Here is a 16,641-nt window from a genome sequence, read left to right as displayed (position 1 = left end):
GTTTTATAGTTTAAGTTTTGTGTATAGCCCTGTGTGATCCATTTTGAGTTGACTTTTGTGTATAGTACAAAATAAACATCAAGGTGCATTTGGATAGCCAGTTGTGGCACCATTTAGTGGGGAAAACTTTTCTTTCCCCATTGAATTACTTTAGCATCTTTGTTGAAAATCAGTTGACCATATCTGTGTGGATTTATTTCTAAATTCTATTCTGTTCCATTAGTCTGTATATCTGTCATTAAGCGAACAGTACAGTGTCTTGATTACTCTAGCTTTTTGGCAACTCTTGGAATCAGATAGTATGAGTCCTCTGCCTTTGTATTTGTTTTTCAAAATTGTTTGGCTAGGTGGGGTGTAGTGGCTTGTGCCTATAATTTCAGCACTTTAAGAGGCCAAGGTGAGGAGTTTAAGATCAGCCTGAGCAATATAGTGAGACCCTGTCTCTACAAAAAAAAAAAAAAAAAAAATCAGCTAGACGTGATAGCATACACTTACAGTCCTAGCAACTTGGGAGAGTGAGCTGGCAGGATTGCTTGAGCCCAGAAGTTCAAATTTGGCTATTCTAGGTCTACCGCCTTTTCATGTAAAATTTAGAATCAGTTTGTTAATTTCTACCAAGAAAACCCTGTTGGGATTTTTATTGGACTTTACATCTAAAGATTAATTTGGAACAAATGGACATCTTAATAGTATTGTGGTTTTTTTTTTTTTTTTTTAGATAGAGTCTTGCTCTGTCTCCAGGGTTGGAGTGCAGTGGCACTATCTCAGCTCACTGCAACCTCTGCCTCCCAGGTTCAAGCTGTTCTCCTGCCTCAGCCTCCAAAGTAGCTGGGATTATAGGTGTGCAGCACTACCCCCAGCTAATTTTTGTGTTTTTAGTAGAGATGAGGTTTCACCATGTTGGCCAGACTAGTCTCAGACTCCTGACCTCAGATGATTTACCCATCTCAGCTTCCCAAAGTGCTGGGACTACAGGCGAGAGCCACTGTCTCTGGGCAATAGTATCATGTTTTTTGATCCATGAACATGGTACATCTCTCCATCCTTTTTTTTTTTTTTTTCTCTTCCTATTTGGAGATAGGTTTCACTCTGTTGCCCAGACTGGAGTGCAGTGGTGCAATCATAGTTTACTGCAGCCTCAGGTGAGCCTCTTATTTCAGCCTCTCGAGTATCTGGAGCTACAGGTGCACACCACCATGCCTGGCTAATTTTTGTGTTGATGGTATTTTGCCACATTGCCCAGGCTGGTCTCAGACTCCTGGTCTCAAATGATACCCCCACCTTAGCCTCTCAGAAGTGCTGGGATTCCAGGCATGAACCACTACACCTGGCCTATCTCTCCTTTCTTTTTTTTAAGCTCTTCAGTTTCTCATCAGAGGTATTTTTTGTTTTGTTTTGTTTTTTTCATCGGTTTTTGGGAAACAGGTGGTGTTTGGTTCCATGAGTAAGTTCTTTGGTGGTGATTTGTGAAATTTTGGTGCACCCATGACCCAAGCAGTATACACTGTTTGCAATTTGTATTCTTTTATCCCTTATCTCAATCAGTGATTTTTATTTTTATTTATTTAGTTTTTGAGACAAGGTCTCACTCCAGTGCACAGGCTGAAGTGCAGTGATGTGATCATGGCTCTTTGCAGTCTTGACCTCCTGGGCTTAAGCAGTCCTCCCACTTCAGCCTCCCAGGGAGCTGAAACCACAGGTGCTCACCAATGCCAATTTTTGTATTTTTTTTTTGTAGAGACAGGATCTCACTATTTTGTCCAGGCTGGTCTCAAACTCCTGGGCTCAAGCAATCTGCCTGCCTCGGCCTCCCAGAGTGCTGGGGTTATAGGTGTGTACTACCATGCTGGGCTACATCAGTGGTGTTTAGTTCAGCATACAAATCTTACATATATTTTGCTAGATACTTTCCTAAGTATTTCATGGTTTTAATGCTACTGTAAATAATTTTTTTTAATATCCATGAGAGCAATTTATATTTCTTCTTTGACCATGGCATTAGCTTAATGTTTTCTGCTTTTGAAGCAATTAATTTTCTATATTTGTTGGTAGAATTTTTGTTGTTGCTAACCTTTTGTTATTAATTCTTTTTTTTTTTTTTTTTTTTTTGAGACGGAGTTTCGCTTTTGTTACCCAGGCTGGAGTGCAATGGCGCGATCTCGGCTCACCGCAACCTCCGCCTCCTGGGTTCAGGCAATTGTCCTGCCTCAGCCTCCTGAGTAGCTGGGATTACAGGCACGCGCCACCATGCCCAGCTAATTTTTTGTATTTTTAGTAGAGACAGGGTTTCACCATGTTGACCAGGATGGTCTCGATCTCTTGACCTCGTGATCCACCCGCCTTGGCCTCCCAAAGTGCTGGGATTACAGGCGTGAGCCACCGCGCCCGGCCCTGTTATTAATTCTTAAAGTTTATTTGTGGCCCATGGTAGGATCACTTTTTGTAAACAGTTCAGGGATTTGAAAAGAAGACATATTTTCTTTTTTTTTGAGATGGAGTTTCACTCTTGTTGCCCAGGCTGGAGGGCAATGGCGCAATCTCAGCTTACCACAACCTCTGCCTCCTGGGTTCAAGCAAGTCTTCTGCCTCAGCCTCCCGTATAGCTGGGATTACAAGCATGTGCCACCACGCCCAGCTAATTTTGTATTTTTAATAGAGATGAGGTTTCTCCATGTTGATCATGCTGGTCTTGAACTCCTGACCTCAGGTGATCTGCCTGCCTTGGCCTCCCAAAGTGCTGGGATTACAGGCGTGAGTCACTGCACCTGGCCTGAAGTTTCTTTTTTGTAATAATTTTTAAAAATAATATTTGCATTGAGCTTTACAATCACATTAACAATCAGTTAAATGTAATTGTTTTGTCGATTTCATAGCTTACTATTATTTCTTCATTATACCCTATCTTCCCTTCCCTGGAATTTTTATTCTGATTTATGTTTCTTATGGCTTTTTGTGGGGGGTTATTTTTTTATTGAACATATATATATTTTTAATGTTTGTTTCTTCTATGAAGAATTTTTTTTCCATCGTGGCTGAAACCTAAGCATGTTGATTTTAATTAAATGGATGTTGTCAAATAATTATTCATTTTTATAGCCTAGATATGTTTTTGAAAATACTGAAATACAGCAGGGGAAAACAGTTCTAATGATTTAACCTTTTATAAAGTAATAAGGTGTTGATTTTTAATTTGAATTTTACTCACAATTACCAAGAGTAATTGTATAACAGGTTTTTTACTTATTTCTTCATCACTATTTTACAATTACCAAGAGTAATCGTAGGGCTTCCCTCCTTCCTTCTCTCTTTTTGTCTTTTCTTCTTTTGTTACTTCCTGCCTTCCTCTCAGCCAGTCTTACCATTGCTTGTTGGTTTTTGAGTTTTAGTATTTTAAGCTCACATTGTGTCCATTTCCATTCTACTTTTTCTGGTTTATTGGTTAGTATTATAATTTTCACATGGAATCAGATATTTCAGGTTTAAATAAATGGCTTTCATTCTGTATGCCTTTAAAAACCTGAAAGAAGGAAGGGCCTAAGTAAAGGTCCAAATATATTATTATTATTAAGGTTGTCAAAAACAGCAGTTTCATATGAAAATATTTTTAGTATGTTTGTATAGTTTTTTAGATTTTTTGATGCCTTGCTAGGATAAATGTCCTTCTTAGTTGGTGTTAATCTGTATTAACGGTTTACAATATCTGATGCTGTAGTCTTTTTTTTTTTTGAGATAGAGTCTCGCTTTGTTGCCCAGGCTCAAGTGCAGTGGCACTATCTTGGCTCATTGCAGCCTCTGCCTCCTGGGTTCAAGTAATTCTGCCTCAGCCTTCCGTGTAGCTGGAATTACAGGTGCCTGCCACCACGCCCAGCTAATTTTTGTATTAGCAGAGATGGGTTTCCCTATGTTGGCCAGGCTGGTCTTGAACTCCTGACCTCAGGTGACCCACCCACCTCGGCCTCCGAAAGTGCTGGGATTACAGGCATGAGCCACCGCGCCCGGCCTGTAGTCTTATTGGAAGAGAATATTTGATTTATGCAGCCTCTCTGTTACAGAGCAAAATATTATTTGTTCGAGATAGTCTCAAAGACGTAAATTTTATTTTTAGCATTATCTCTTCTGAGAGCTTTTGATTTCTATCTTACCTGTTACTAGGAGGAGTGACAAGTTCAGCCTGAGAATTAGTTCTTTTAATAATCTTTTTCTTTGCAGTTAGTACAATGGAGACATAGAAAATTTTGAGGTGTTATGTCTCTGACAGAATATTTTCATACATAACAGTTTTCTTTAAAGATTATAAACTTCTTTTTACTATACTTTTCTGGAACACATCCCTGGTGGCCAGTCCTATTCCAGGGAATAGGAGAAGCCCCTATTTAGGGATTGACCCAGAAAACAGTAATTCAGGCCAGGGCCTCTAGTTGAGCAGTGAGTTAAGCCAGTAGAGAGGGAGATTTAGATCAAATAGTGAAGAAAGCAGTGGTAATGAATGAGACAGAGGACTCTGTTTGAAAAGACAGTTTTTCCTTTTTGTTGATATGAATAATGGTTCTGGTAAGAATTTTGTAATTCTTAAGAGTTTTGTCCTTGAACTAGATTTTTATATTGAAATGTCAGGTACCATTTCTGGGGAACTTCATTATTTGCTCTGTTAAGCTTACCGATTTGGATTAATGAACTTTTAAATCAGTATTTTTAATTTTATTTATTATTATTTTAAAGACAGGGTCTTACTCTACTGCCCAGACTGGAGTGCCACAGCACAATAGTAGCTCATTGCAACCTCAAATTCCTGGGCTCAAGTGATTCTCCCACTTTAGCCTCCCAAGTAGCTAGGACTACAGATGTGCCCCACCACACCTAGCTAATTTTTAAACATTTTTTAGCAGAGATGGGACTTCACTGTGTGCCCAGGCTTAAACCAGTATTTATTTACTGAGACTGCTTTAGATTCCCAATAATGTGCTAGATGACAGAAACAGAATATAACTTTGTAAATAATTTTATCACAAGATTATCTAATACTCAGTTTTTTTAATCGTAAAATTCTTCTGATTTGGAATTATTAATATTATCGTTTTATATAAAATGTTTCACTTGCCTAGTTTATTATCACAGAAGGCTAAATATTATACATAGAGCAATCTAAGGCATAATGTGGAATACATATAAATATAGAACATAGTTCCTAACTTCTGGGGCTATTTGGTTTAGGATATTAGTTCTAATCACAAGCTAATTAACAGTACAAGACAGGCCAATTTAGGTAACAAAAAGTGAACAAACAGAAATGGCCTAAGTGCTTGAATAAATAAATATAAATTATAGTATTAAATAATAATCACTTTAAAAAAATGTGTTCTTTTGAACTTCAAAAATAGCATCTATATCTGCTTCATTTCCTCATCCCCTGCTCTTTCTTTTATACACTTGCATTTTGATCTGTTTTCCTGTCACTTTACATTTGGGACTATGGACCTACCCCTTCTCTTGGCGTCTTTGGCACTTAAGTGTTCTCACTCATTCGTTACACTACCTAACCTGTGCCTTCTCCGTATTCACTGCCCTTTTTCCTCCAAGTTGAGTCCATGGCTCTCTTGCTTTCTACCATTTATTCTCTGTCATTCTTATGGCCTTTCTTAATGCCAGTTTGCAGGGCCTCCGACAATCTAGTCCTTTTACCTGAGCTTCTGCATTGCCCTCTAGCATAGTAGCCTGTATGGGTTGCAAAGTGCTTTGACTTTCAGTGGCTTTGTAATCTTACAGACAATAGATGTCACCTGACTTACATTTGATTTTTAATTTTAATTCAGTTTTTTAAAATGCCAATGCATTCATGTGGTCAGAATTCTAAAACTACAAAAGGATATATAGAGACTGTTTCCCACCTACTGTTCTCTTATCTACACAGCTCCTTTGCCCAGTGGCAACCAATATCCATTTTCTTGTATATTTTTCTAGAGGTGTTTTTTATGAAAATCACCTTTGTGAACAAATCAGCAATTCTTTATAAATATTTACCCTCATTTTACAGACAAAATCAACAGTTCTTTATAAAGATTTACCCCTATTTTATAGACAAAGAAGTTGAGAATCAGATTACAGAGATGGTAGGTGGCAGAGCCAGAATTCTGATGTGAGTTTTCCAGTTGAAAATTTGCTATGTCTTAGATTCCAAATGCCTGGTGGATATATCTTCTTGGACTTCACATCTCATCCTGTTTTCTGTTCTTTTTCTAAAATTGGTTTATCCCCTATAAATTTCAGTCTTTGTAAATGGAATCTGGTTACTAGGTTTAAAAGTTTGCAATAATTATTAAATCCTTCTTGTTCATTCCTTGATACGTAGTCTCTTTTAAAATGTCTGTCATCCTCATTCACTAGTCTCCATTCCTGCCACCAAGTTGTAGTTCAGGCCATCATCACCAGTTGCCTGGATTACTGCATTCTTAACTCTCAGTTCTCTTTCTTAACTTGTTTTGTTTACCATTGCCAGAATAATCTTCCCTAACACTTTAGATGCCATTATTCCTCTCCTCTGGCTTCTTTTTTTCCTTTTTCATCAGGTTTTAATGACTCTGCTTAACTTTTAAGGCCCTATACCATCTGACCTCATTCCCCACCTTTCTTAGCCTCCATCCTTTTGAGCATATTTCCTTGTAGGCCAAAAGTAAACACCCCATATTCTAGCCTAATTGCCAGAGTATGTGTATGCATTACCTAGACTGTCTTCCCTTCCATTACCAGAAATGTACTGTATCTTTCAGGTCTATTTCCATTCCTTTCATGATAATTTTTGCTGCTGCTGCTGTTTTTTAGGTTTTTCTTTCAGTCAAAAAGTATTCATGCACATGACAAAAAATTTTTAGAGTTCAAAGGTATACAGTTAGTGAAATATAAGTCATCACTTCTCATAGGCCTCCTCAGCAGAGGTGGTCACTGTTAATATAAATTTTTTATATCTCCTTCCTAAACTTTTACACCAATATGCAAACATGTATATGCCCCATCTTTTTTCTTTACAAATGAAAATATACTATATGCATGTTCTAAACCTTTTATTAATATGGGGAACATCTTATATTAGCAGCTAGATCTACTGCATTTTTAAAATCAGCTGTGTGGTACTTCCTTTATATTTATTCCCAGTTCCCCATTGATAGACATTAGGGTTGTTTCTGATACTTTGACTGTTACTGTTGACATTTCTACAGTGAATAGTTTGTTGAAAATCACCTTTGTGAACATAAATTTTCAGAAAAGAAATTTCTGGGTATAATGATGGATATTTTTAAATTTTTGAGAGTTAATACCAATGACTAACCAAAGAAATTTATACCATTTTACTCTGCTAACAACAATGTGTGAGAGCCCCTATTTCCCCATATTCTTCAGTGTTTTGTATTATCAAACTTTAACCTTAGTGTGATAGGTAAAAAGTGACACATTTTAATTTAAAAATTTCAAAGTATGAATGAGGTTAGACTTTTTATTTAAAAGGCATTTGTGTAAATTCTTTCTGCAAAATACCAAATTTTTATTGAGTTTTTGTCTATTTATTAGTAAGAACTTTTTTTTTTTGAGACAAGAGTCTTGCTCTGTTGCCCAGGCTGGAGTGCAGTGGCACGATCTTGGCTCACTGCAACCTCTGTCTCCTGTGTTCAAGTGATTCTTCTGCCTTAGCCTCCCAAGTAGCTGGGACTACAGGCACGCATTACCACACCCAGCTAATTTTTGTATTTTTTAGTAGAGATGGGGGTTTCACCGTGTTGGCCATGCTAGTCTTGAACTCCTGACCTCAGGCAATCTGCCCACCCCAGCCTCCCAAAATGCTAGGATTATAGGCGTGAGCCACTGTGACCGGCCAGAAATTTTTATATATTAAGGGTCTTGGTCCTTTATTGATGTTATGTGATGTGAATATTTTTTTCTAGTTTTGCCAGTTATCTTTTTACTTTGTATTATTCCATGTTACCTCATAGTACTTTTTACAGTTTTGATTTTTTATTTGCTATGAGAAAAGAAACAGGGATCTAGTTTTGTTTTACCAGATGACTGGTCAATTGTCTTAGTAGTTTTTATTAACTGGTATCTTTAATTTAAAATGCTATTATCATATGTTAAATTCTAGTATATATTGGAATCTGTTCCTTGCCAGTTTTTCTGGATGTTTTCTAATTTTTATTTTTCCATGTGATCTATAAAATCAGATAATCTAAATTATCTTGCAATTTTATTGCCTTTTTTTTTTTAAACAGAATCTTGCGGTGTCGCCCAGGCTGGAGTGCAGTGGTGTGGTATTGGCTCACTGAAACCTCCACCTCCCGGGTTCAAGCAGTTCCCTGCCTCAGCCTCCCAAGTAGCTGGGATAACAGGCGCCTACCACCACGCCTGGATAATTTTTGTATTTTTAGTAGAGATGGAGTTTCACCATATTGGCCAGGCTGGTCTTGAACTCCTGACCTCGTGATCCACCCACCTTGACCTCCCAAAGTTCTGGGATTACAGACTTGAGCCACCACACACAGCCATTTTGTTGACATTTTTACTGAGGGTCATATTAAATTTATTTTAATCCTTTCTGAAATTTTATTTTTAACTTTTTCCCTGGACTTTAAGTTTTGCTTATTTTCGGAACCTTTGTCTTTGTGGGAGAATGGAAGTCAGTTTAACAAAAGAGTTATTTTGACTTGTTATATTACATGCAGTCATATGATAGAGTCATGTGATAAAGGATAAGGCAAGAGTCACTGTATTGTGATCATATATTCATAGTTCACTGCATTGAAAGAAAAACTAGCATCTTTATTTTTGGTAATACTTTAGACTACCTGGTCAAGAGTAGAGTAAATGACCAGAAATGGGAGGAATATAGCTCTATTCACTTAGAAACTAGATAGAATGCCATACTCTCCATTATTTTTTAAAATTACACATATATGAACCAATATTCATATCTCTCTTAGGTAAGCAAAATATGGTGGAGGTTTCAGAATAGTTTTACAGAAAAGTTGGGAAGATAATACACAGGGTTCCCACATTCCCCCACCATTTTTCCTTTTATTGACAGGTTACAGTAATATAGTACTTTTGTTATAAATGAACCAATATTGATACGTTGTTATTATTAACCAAAGTTCATTCTTTATTCATAATTCTTCAGTCTTAACCTAGTGTCCTTTTTATGTATCAGGATACTTTATATTTAGTTATCCTGCCTCCTGAGGCTCCCCTAAGGAGTTTGGCATTTTAACCTAGTGCTTTTTTTGTTTTTGTTTTTGAGACAGAGTCTTGCTCTGTCTCTCAGACTGGAGTGCAGTGGTGTGAACATGGCTTACATCAACCGCAACTTCCTGGGCTCAGGCGATCCTTTTGCCTCAGCCTCCCAAATATTTGGAACCACAGGCATGTACCACCACACCCAGCTAATTTTTTGAATTTTTGTAGAGACGAGGTCTCACTTTGAGCCCAGGCTGGTCTCAAACTCCTTAGCTAGAGTGACCCTCCCACCTCAGCCTCCCAAACTGCTGGGATTACAGGCATGACCCACTACACCTGGCCTCAACTTAAGTTTTTTAACATGAAAAGAAGTCCATAATATATAATTGTTCTAAAAGCCAGAAGATGTAAATGGAGTAGATGATTTAGAAGTATATTGATGTTTTAACTTCTATATTGATTTCTCTTCTACATTCCAGGCACTTTGTGAGTGTGCCCTCCAGACTCCTTATGACAGCTTAAAACTAGGGATGTTGTCTGTCCTTTCCACACTATCAGGGACCATCGCCATCAAACATTACTTCAGTATAGTTCCAGGTAAGGAAAAGAAAGGAGATACTATATAAATAACGTGCTAGTTCCTTTATCCATATTTATGTTTCAGGTTGTTTCTTCTGTAAAGCTTTAACATCAGGGAAAGTTTCAGAGTCCCCTGCTTTATTACATGCTAGTGATGTATTTGAACATGATTTCCTAACTAATGCCTATGATAACAACCTCTCATATTCTTGATCTTAACTCAAGAATATATTTTTCTAGGTTTGTACTTTTTTTGAATTATATGTGGGTGAAAATATTTTTGAGGATGCTTAAAATAGTTGGTTTGCTTTTGTGTATCTCTGACTCAAAGTGCCCTTTGAATTTAAGTACATTTCAAAGGTCAAGTGGTGGTGAGTTTTAAGAGCAAATGTCATATGCTTCCTTTTAGGTGCTTATTATTTCTCTGGAAAACAATAAAATAAAACCTTACTGCAGCTCAATAATGCTTTCCTACTTACCTATTCAAGACGATTAACTCTAAAATGCTTTCATTAATGCCCAGGAAGGAGCTTGCTTACCTAACAGACTTAAGGCTAAACTTTTTTGTTGTTTTGGGGTTTTTTGTTATTGTTGTTTTGTTTTGAGATAGAGTCTCACTCTGTCGCCAAGGCTGGAGTGCAGTACGGGGATCTCGGCTCACTGAAGTCTCCACCTCCTGGGTTCAAGCAATTTTCCTGCTTCAGCCTCCCGAGTAGCTGGGACTACAGGTGCCCGCCACCATGCCTGGCTAATTTTTGTATTTGTTGTAGAGATGGGGTTTCACCGTGTAGCCCAGGCTGGTCTCAAACTCCTGGCCTCAAGTGATCCACCCACCTTGACCTTCCAGAGGGAAGGTCATGAGCCATGAGCCACTGCTTCTGGGCTGGTTGTTTTGTTTTAATGCAAGTTTGGTGAAACTTCTGTTGCTTCCTCTTGTAGTCAGTTAATTTGAATTACAGAACTGTAATGTACATTTGTTTGTTGCTTTTATGGCTGCATAGTATATGAACTTACTTTCTAGGTGAAGGGAATTCCCTGCCATTTAAGTCTTAATAGGAAGCTAAAAAGACCTGATACTCTATTGTTACACCTCCCTTCCAGCTAGTGGGCACACATGTGGCCTGGACTCAACTAATCATTTCCATGCCACAGACAGAATTTGGAGCCAGTAACAACAAGGAAGTGGAGATATAGGAGAATGGGGGTATGGGGATATGGTGATATAGCAATGACAGAGCAACGTTCGTTTCCAGAATACATTCTAGCAGTGTGTGTTTGCTATGTCTGGTACCCAGTGACAGAAGTTAAGCTGTGACATCAAATAATCAGTAACAAAGGCTGACATGTCTTCACTGGACTAATTCCATGCATGGTCTTTTGGGCTGTGGTCTTGGTTGGTCTCTGGCTTTTTTCTTTTTTTTTTTTCTGACCCTGTTTTCCTATTAATTTTGCAGACTTTCCAATGATTCTGTGAAGTACATTATCAATTATCTATTGCTACATAACAAAATCACCCCAAACCGAGTGGCTTAAAACCATGACCTTTTTATTTGCTCTAATTCTGCCAATCAGCAATTTTGACTGTGCTCAGCTGGGCAGTCCTATTGGCCTCACCCAAGGGTGACAGTCATGTAAAGCTTTGACCAGGACTGGATGGTCAAAGATGGCCTCATTCACATGCTAGAATTTGAAAGGCTTTCTGCTGAGGCACCTTAGTTTTTATCCATGTGACTCCTGGTGGGCTAGCTTGGGCTTGTTTTCAGGATGTTGGCTGGATCCAAAAGAAAGCAAGCCACCAACACACAAGCACTTGTCAACCTTTCGCTTGCAGCATGTTTTCCAGTGCCTTATTGGCCAAAGCAAGTCACATGGAATTGGAAAATCACATCGTAAAGGAACATGTCCACAAGGGATGTGAGAGATTATCACAGCCTTCTTTATAAACAACCTACCATATACCTAGTGTGTTTCAATTCTTTTTCTGCCTAAGTCAGCCAATCTGTTTCTTAGCTTGCAGTTAACATCCTTGACCAATATTGCACTTTGAAAGAGCCGTGGTGGGCAAAGTCTTAATCATATATAGATGAGAGCTTTCCCATACAAGTAGCCTTTCAAGTGAGGCATATGCAAAGGAGTTTGTAAGTATTGAAACTGAGGCTCACAGATGTGTGACAGTATGTCCAAAGTTCACATACTTGTGAAGTGTCTGAGCCTATGCCTGAATTCAGTGGTCTGACTCAGAATTCTTTTTTTTTTTTGTACCAAACTGACCTATATGCACAATAACTTTCTTTTTCTTTATTTTTTAATTCCAAAGATATATATTAGTATTATGCTGGGTTATAATATTCAGATACTTTTCAATCCAGGTATTTGTCCTTTTATTGAAGTTTGTTAATTTTGGCTTATATATGGAATTAAGCAAAGGCTTAAATAAATGGACAATATGTATAAAAAATAAAAGTCAAGGATTTTCCAAAGTTAGATTATTTCCATAATTAATAGTAAATCTTTAAGTTTATTTTGGTTGATTAGGTTTTTTCAGTGTAGCCAAAAGTAGTTTAAAAAGCAAACTTAAATTTAGTATGTCTAAATCATCACTAACAAATGGCTCAAATATCTAAGATGTTCAGTATCAGACATATTTAAGAAAATGCACATTAAAACAATACTGAAATAATTTTAATCCATCAGATTGGCAAGGATGTAGAAGTTTGATAAACATGCTGTGTTGACAAGGGTGTGGGTAAGCAGTCATTGCTACTACTAATATAAATTATTAAACTTGTACCTGGGTGATTTAGAAATACTCATTAAATTACAGATAACCCAGAAATTCCACTTCTAGGAATTTATCTTATCTATATAGTCACACACTGAGAAATGGCATATATACAAGATAATTCTTAGTACCAGTTTATATAATAGCAAAATATTATCCATCATTAGAGGATATAATAGCATTAAAAAGTCCATCAAAGAGGACTCAAAGAAATTATGACACATCACTGCAATAAAAATCAATGCAATTTACTAAAAAGAAAATATGGCATGGAACAATCTCCATGATATAATATTTAAAGAGAAATAACACAAGGTGCAAAATAGTATATGAGAAAGAAAAAGGAACAAATGTGCTTGTAAATTTGTAGACTCTCTGAAATAATACACAAGAAGCTTATAACACTGGGTGGGTGAGGAAAACTTTTCTCTCATAGCTTTTTACCATTTTCTACTCTTTGTTGTACCTTATGAGCCACGTGAGTTTATCTTAGAAAATCATTACTAAATAATTAAAAATTAAATTAATTTTATTCCTAGAAAACATAGAAAAATGCTAAAAAAATTACATTTTAAAAGCAGGATATTGCAGTATCTACAGATCCTGATTATGTGTGAGTTTTTAAATTGTATTGTACATAGGGAGAGAAAGATTTAAAAAAAATATTTCAGAAAGTTAACAATAAGGTCATGCTGGTTTGTGAGATTTGGTGTGATTTTTGTGTTGTTCTTTGGATTTTTCTGTTTTTTTTTTTTCCTAAGTTTTCTATGGTGAGCGTTGATAGGAATAAAACAAAGAAAAAACCATTTATAAAACATGTTTGTAAATTTATAGATGACCTGCATTGTCCACATCACATGGACAAAAAGAATAGAGGAAATACAATTTCCACAGGTTTGAAAAAATAAAGATATAGTTTCAGCTTTCTAATGTTTTGCCTAACTTAAAAACGCTTGAAGGGGCCAAGCATGGTGGCTCATACCTGTAATCCCAACACTTTGGGAGGCTAAGATGGGAGGATCTTTTGAAGCCAGGAGTTTGAGACCAGCCTGAGCAACAAAGCAAAACTTTGTCTCTACAAAAAACAAAAAAATTAACTGGGAATGATGGCATGCACCTGTATTCTCAGCTACTCGGAAGCTAAGGTAGGAGAATTGCTGGAGCCTCAGAGTTTGAGACTGTTGTGAGCTGTAATCTGTAGTAAGCCATGGTCACACTACTACACTCCAGCCTGAGTAACAGAGTGAGACTCCATCTCAATAAAACAAAACAAAACAAATAAAAAAACAAAAAACACTGAGGCTGTCTCTTAAGCTTGTATTATATTAAACCAGATACTAATAAAGTGACCATATGTCCCACACTGCCTTGGATATTTATGGTTTATGCCTATTGCAATTCTTAATAGTGTCCCTTTCAGCCTCAAAAAATACAGTCACCTTAGGTATAAGAGACGAAGTTGACAGGAATCATGGAAAAATAAGCAGAGGAAAGGAAGACAGGAATGGGAGACTCTTTTAAGTAGCTGAACAAGCTCTAATCTTATTTTCTTGAAGCTTATTCAGTTACAACTGAGATCTTCTCTACTGTAAATTAAAATAGTTATAACATGAACCTTGCATTCCAGAATTTCAAATTTGAATTTTAAAAATTGCTGCAATCTTTAGCATAGAACTTAAGGTATAAAGTGCAAGAGTAGAATAACAGGGGCATTAGTACACGACTAATAAGTTGTATGACCTTGATGGCAAGATTCTTAAAACTTTTGGGCTTTGGGCTTTGATTTCATCTGTAAAAATAAGATGTGTTAAATCAGATGATACCAAAATTCTTTCCAACTCTAAAATCATGAATTCTTATGTAAGCCTTTTGAGGTATAAATGTATGCTAGCAATCTGAGATTGGGGGAAAAAAGCAAACTTAAAAATTTTTCTCTTTTCTGTCCTATCTTAAAGGTATGGTTTTGTCTGACAAGCGGCCTATAATGTTATCTGTTTTAATCAGAATTCATTTGAACTCTTAGGATAGTTGTTTTGGCTTTTGTACTGTTAGTCAATTTTTATTAGTATTTTTTAAAGAAATTCTATGTTGTTTTTAGATTTTAGTCATTACAAAACTGTTGACACATACCTATTTTAAGTACTTTAATGGGGGAGAGACATGCTGATATATATTGATAGTGGGATTGTGGTAGGAAATTTCACTGAAGTTTATTGTTAGAGATTTTTCTCAAAAATTAGGAAAATTGAACATATAAGCTGAACTCCTTTTGAACTGTTTGAATTACAGTCTCTACTACTTTTCTCTTCTTTTTTAGGAAATGTGAGTTCTTCTCCCAGATCTTCTGATTTAGTCAAATTAGCCCAAGAGTGCTGTTACCATAATAACAGGGGCATTGCAGCTCATGGAGTTAGAGTCCTAACTAATATAACTGTTTCTTGTCAAGAAAAAGGTAAGTTTGATCAGGACTGATATTATATATAAACTTTGGTTTAGAGCTTGGACAGAATTCTGTTTTTTTTAATCCTCTGTTTTTTGCCTGTGTACCTTGATCTACAAATTGACTCTTTTCAAAGTGTTGTTAGAGCATATGTTCTCAAGACTACTCTATCCTTGTGGAAAATAATAAAGGGATGAAGACCTTGGGAGTGCAATTGAAAGGTTTTATGGAGGATTGCCCATTTCCTCCCACTGCTTACCTTTGCATATATGGTGCTGGTGGATAGAGATTGCTTAGGACTCTACCTCTTTTGTATAAGGTATTGTGTTCGCTTATACAGAAACCTAGAAAATTTACTTAGATTCTCAAGGGACTTAAATAACAAATAGTTTCACCTAGAGGCAAGTGAATTCACAGACCAATGTGAATTAAATTTTCACAGAATTTAGAGATATATGGCATTAAACTGACTTGCATAATCAAGGAGGACATGCAAGGAAAATAATGCACATATTTTGTTGTCTACCTAACATCTTTTGACCTAAGCACTTGAAAAATTTCATGCTTGTGTTCAAGAACAAGAAATGCATTTTAGATATTCCATCTGTTTCAGTGCTGATTTTGATCTTTATTAAGGATTACAAGCTCAGTGGTTCCCTTTATCCCCACTAGCCTTTAGCACTGCTTGTTCCTAGTACCTGTTTTTTTCTAGCAACCTGACCTTCACTAGCCTTTACTCTTTTTGCCAAGCTCCTACACTAAGGAAACATTTCTTAAAGTTGAATGTTGATTCTGATTTGGATAATTAAGCCTGTTTTATATTTGGCATAGCAAAGAGTATTTTCTCTCATGTAACACAGAAAACTGCTATATGTTCTCAACACTGAAATATATTAACCTAAAGGTGACTAATATATTCAGAACTTTCTAAAAACCTTTGAGAAATTTTAGCCCTATGGTAGTGAAAAGATGTTGTAGTACTGCTATTTCATGAGACATCTAAGAGGTTCATTCTTCATGGACAGACTTAAAACATTAATAAGGTGGAGTTTTTATTATTTCCTAAAAGTGGTTCAATTTTCATTAGAACCTGAAAACTGTTAAATCTTGGGTAAAAATGGACCTGTATAATTTATTTCTGATTAGAGAGATTACCACATCCTGCATAGTTTGCTGTTCTTAGTATTTTCCTTAGCTAAGCTGGTGACACTATTTCAGTTTTGGTTTATTTATAGCTTTGTGGCTTTAGCTTTGGATTTAATGTGTATATTTTTATAATCTTCAATAAAGTGGTAGAAATAAAGTCCGAAGATAGACTTTACATTCCAGAAGTAATGCCACATGTACTTTTTCAAGGAAGGTTAACTTTATACATTTAATAATTTCCTGTATCTTAAACTTCTTAATGTTTTTTCTGAGAGTATGTGTGTATGTGTATATATGTATGTGTGTGTTTATACACACATCACTTGACCATCATAAAGCTGAGTGTTTTTCTTCTAGATCTTTTGGCACTGGAACAAGATGCTGTCTTTGGCCTGGAATCCCTATTGGTACTTTGCAGTCAAGATGATAGTCCAGGTGCTCAGGCCACTTTAAAGGTGAAAACTTCTATTTATTAGGT

General features: G+C 36.5%; 2 protein-coding genes across 3 annotated transcripts in view; one reads left to right on the top strand and one right to left on the bottom strand.

The window, feature by feature from the left end:
- DTL (denticleless E3 ubiquitin protein ligase homolog) overlaps window positions 1-16,641 on the bottom strand; it is a 240,656-nt gene that overhangs the window by 91,629 nt on the left and 132,386 nt on the right. The window lies entirely within an intron of this gene.
- Window positions 1-16,641, top strand: part of INTS7 (integrator complex subunit 7) — an 87,145-nt gene that overhangs the window by 31,263 nt on the left and 39,241 nt on the right. Inside the window, exons 8-10 of the mRNA XM_064383482.1 lie at window positions 9,696-9,813; window positions 14,895-15,029; window positions 16,521-16,618. Coding sequence (XP_064239552.1) covers window positions 9,696-9,813; window positions 14,895-15,029; window positions 16,521-16,618 — 351 coding nt within the window. The remainder of the gene's footprint in view (window positions 1-9,695; window positions 9,814-14,894; window positions 15,030-16,520; window positions 16,619-16,641) is intronic.

This window comes from Aotus nancymaae, unplaced genomic scaffold (genome assembly GCF_030222135.1).
Source record: "Aotus nancymaae isolate 86718 unplaced genomic scaffold, 86718_ANA_hifiasm-v0.15.2.pri h1tg000032l_0, whole genome shotgun sequence".
In the NCBI taxonomy this organism is placed as follows: Eukaryota; Metazoa; Chordata; class Mammalia; order Primates; family Aotidae; genus Aotus; species Aotus nancymaae.
The sequence above is the reverse complement of the archived record's forward strand: the minus strand, read 5'-3'. Positions and strand labels throughout refer to the sequence as shown.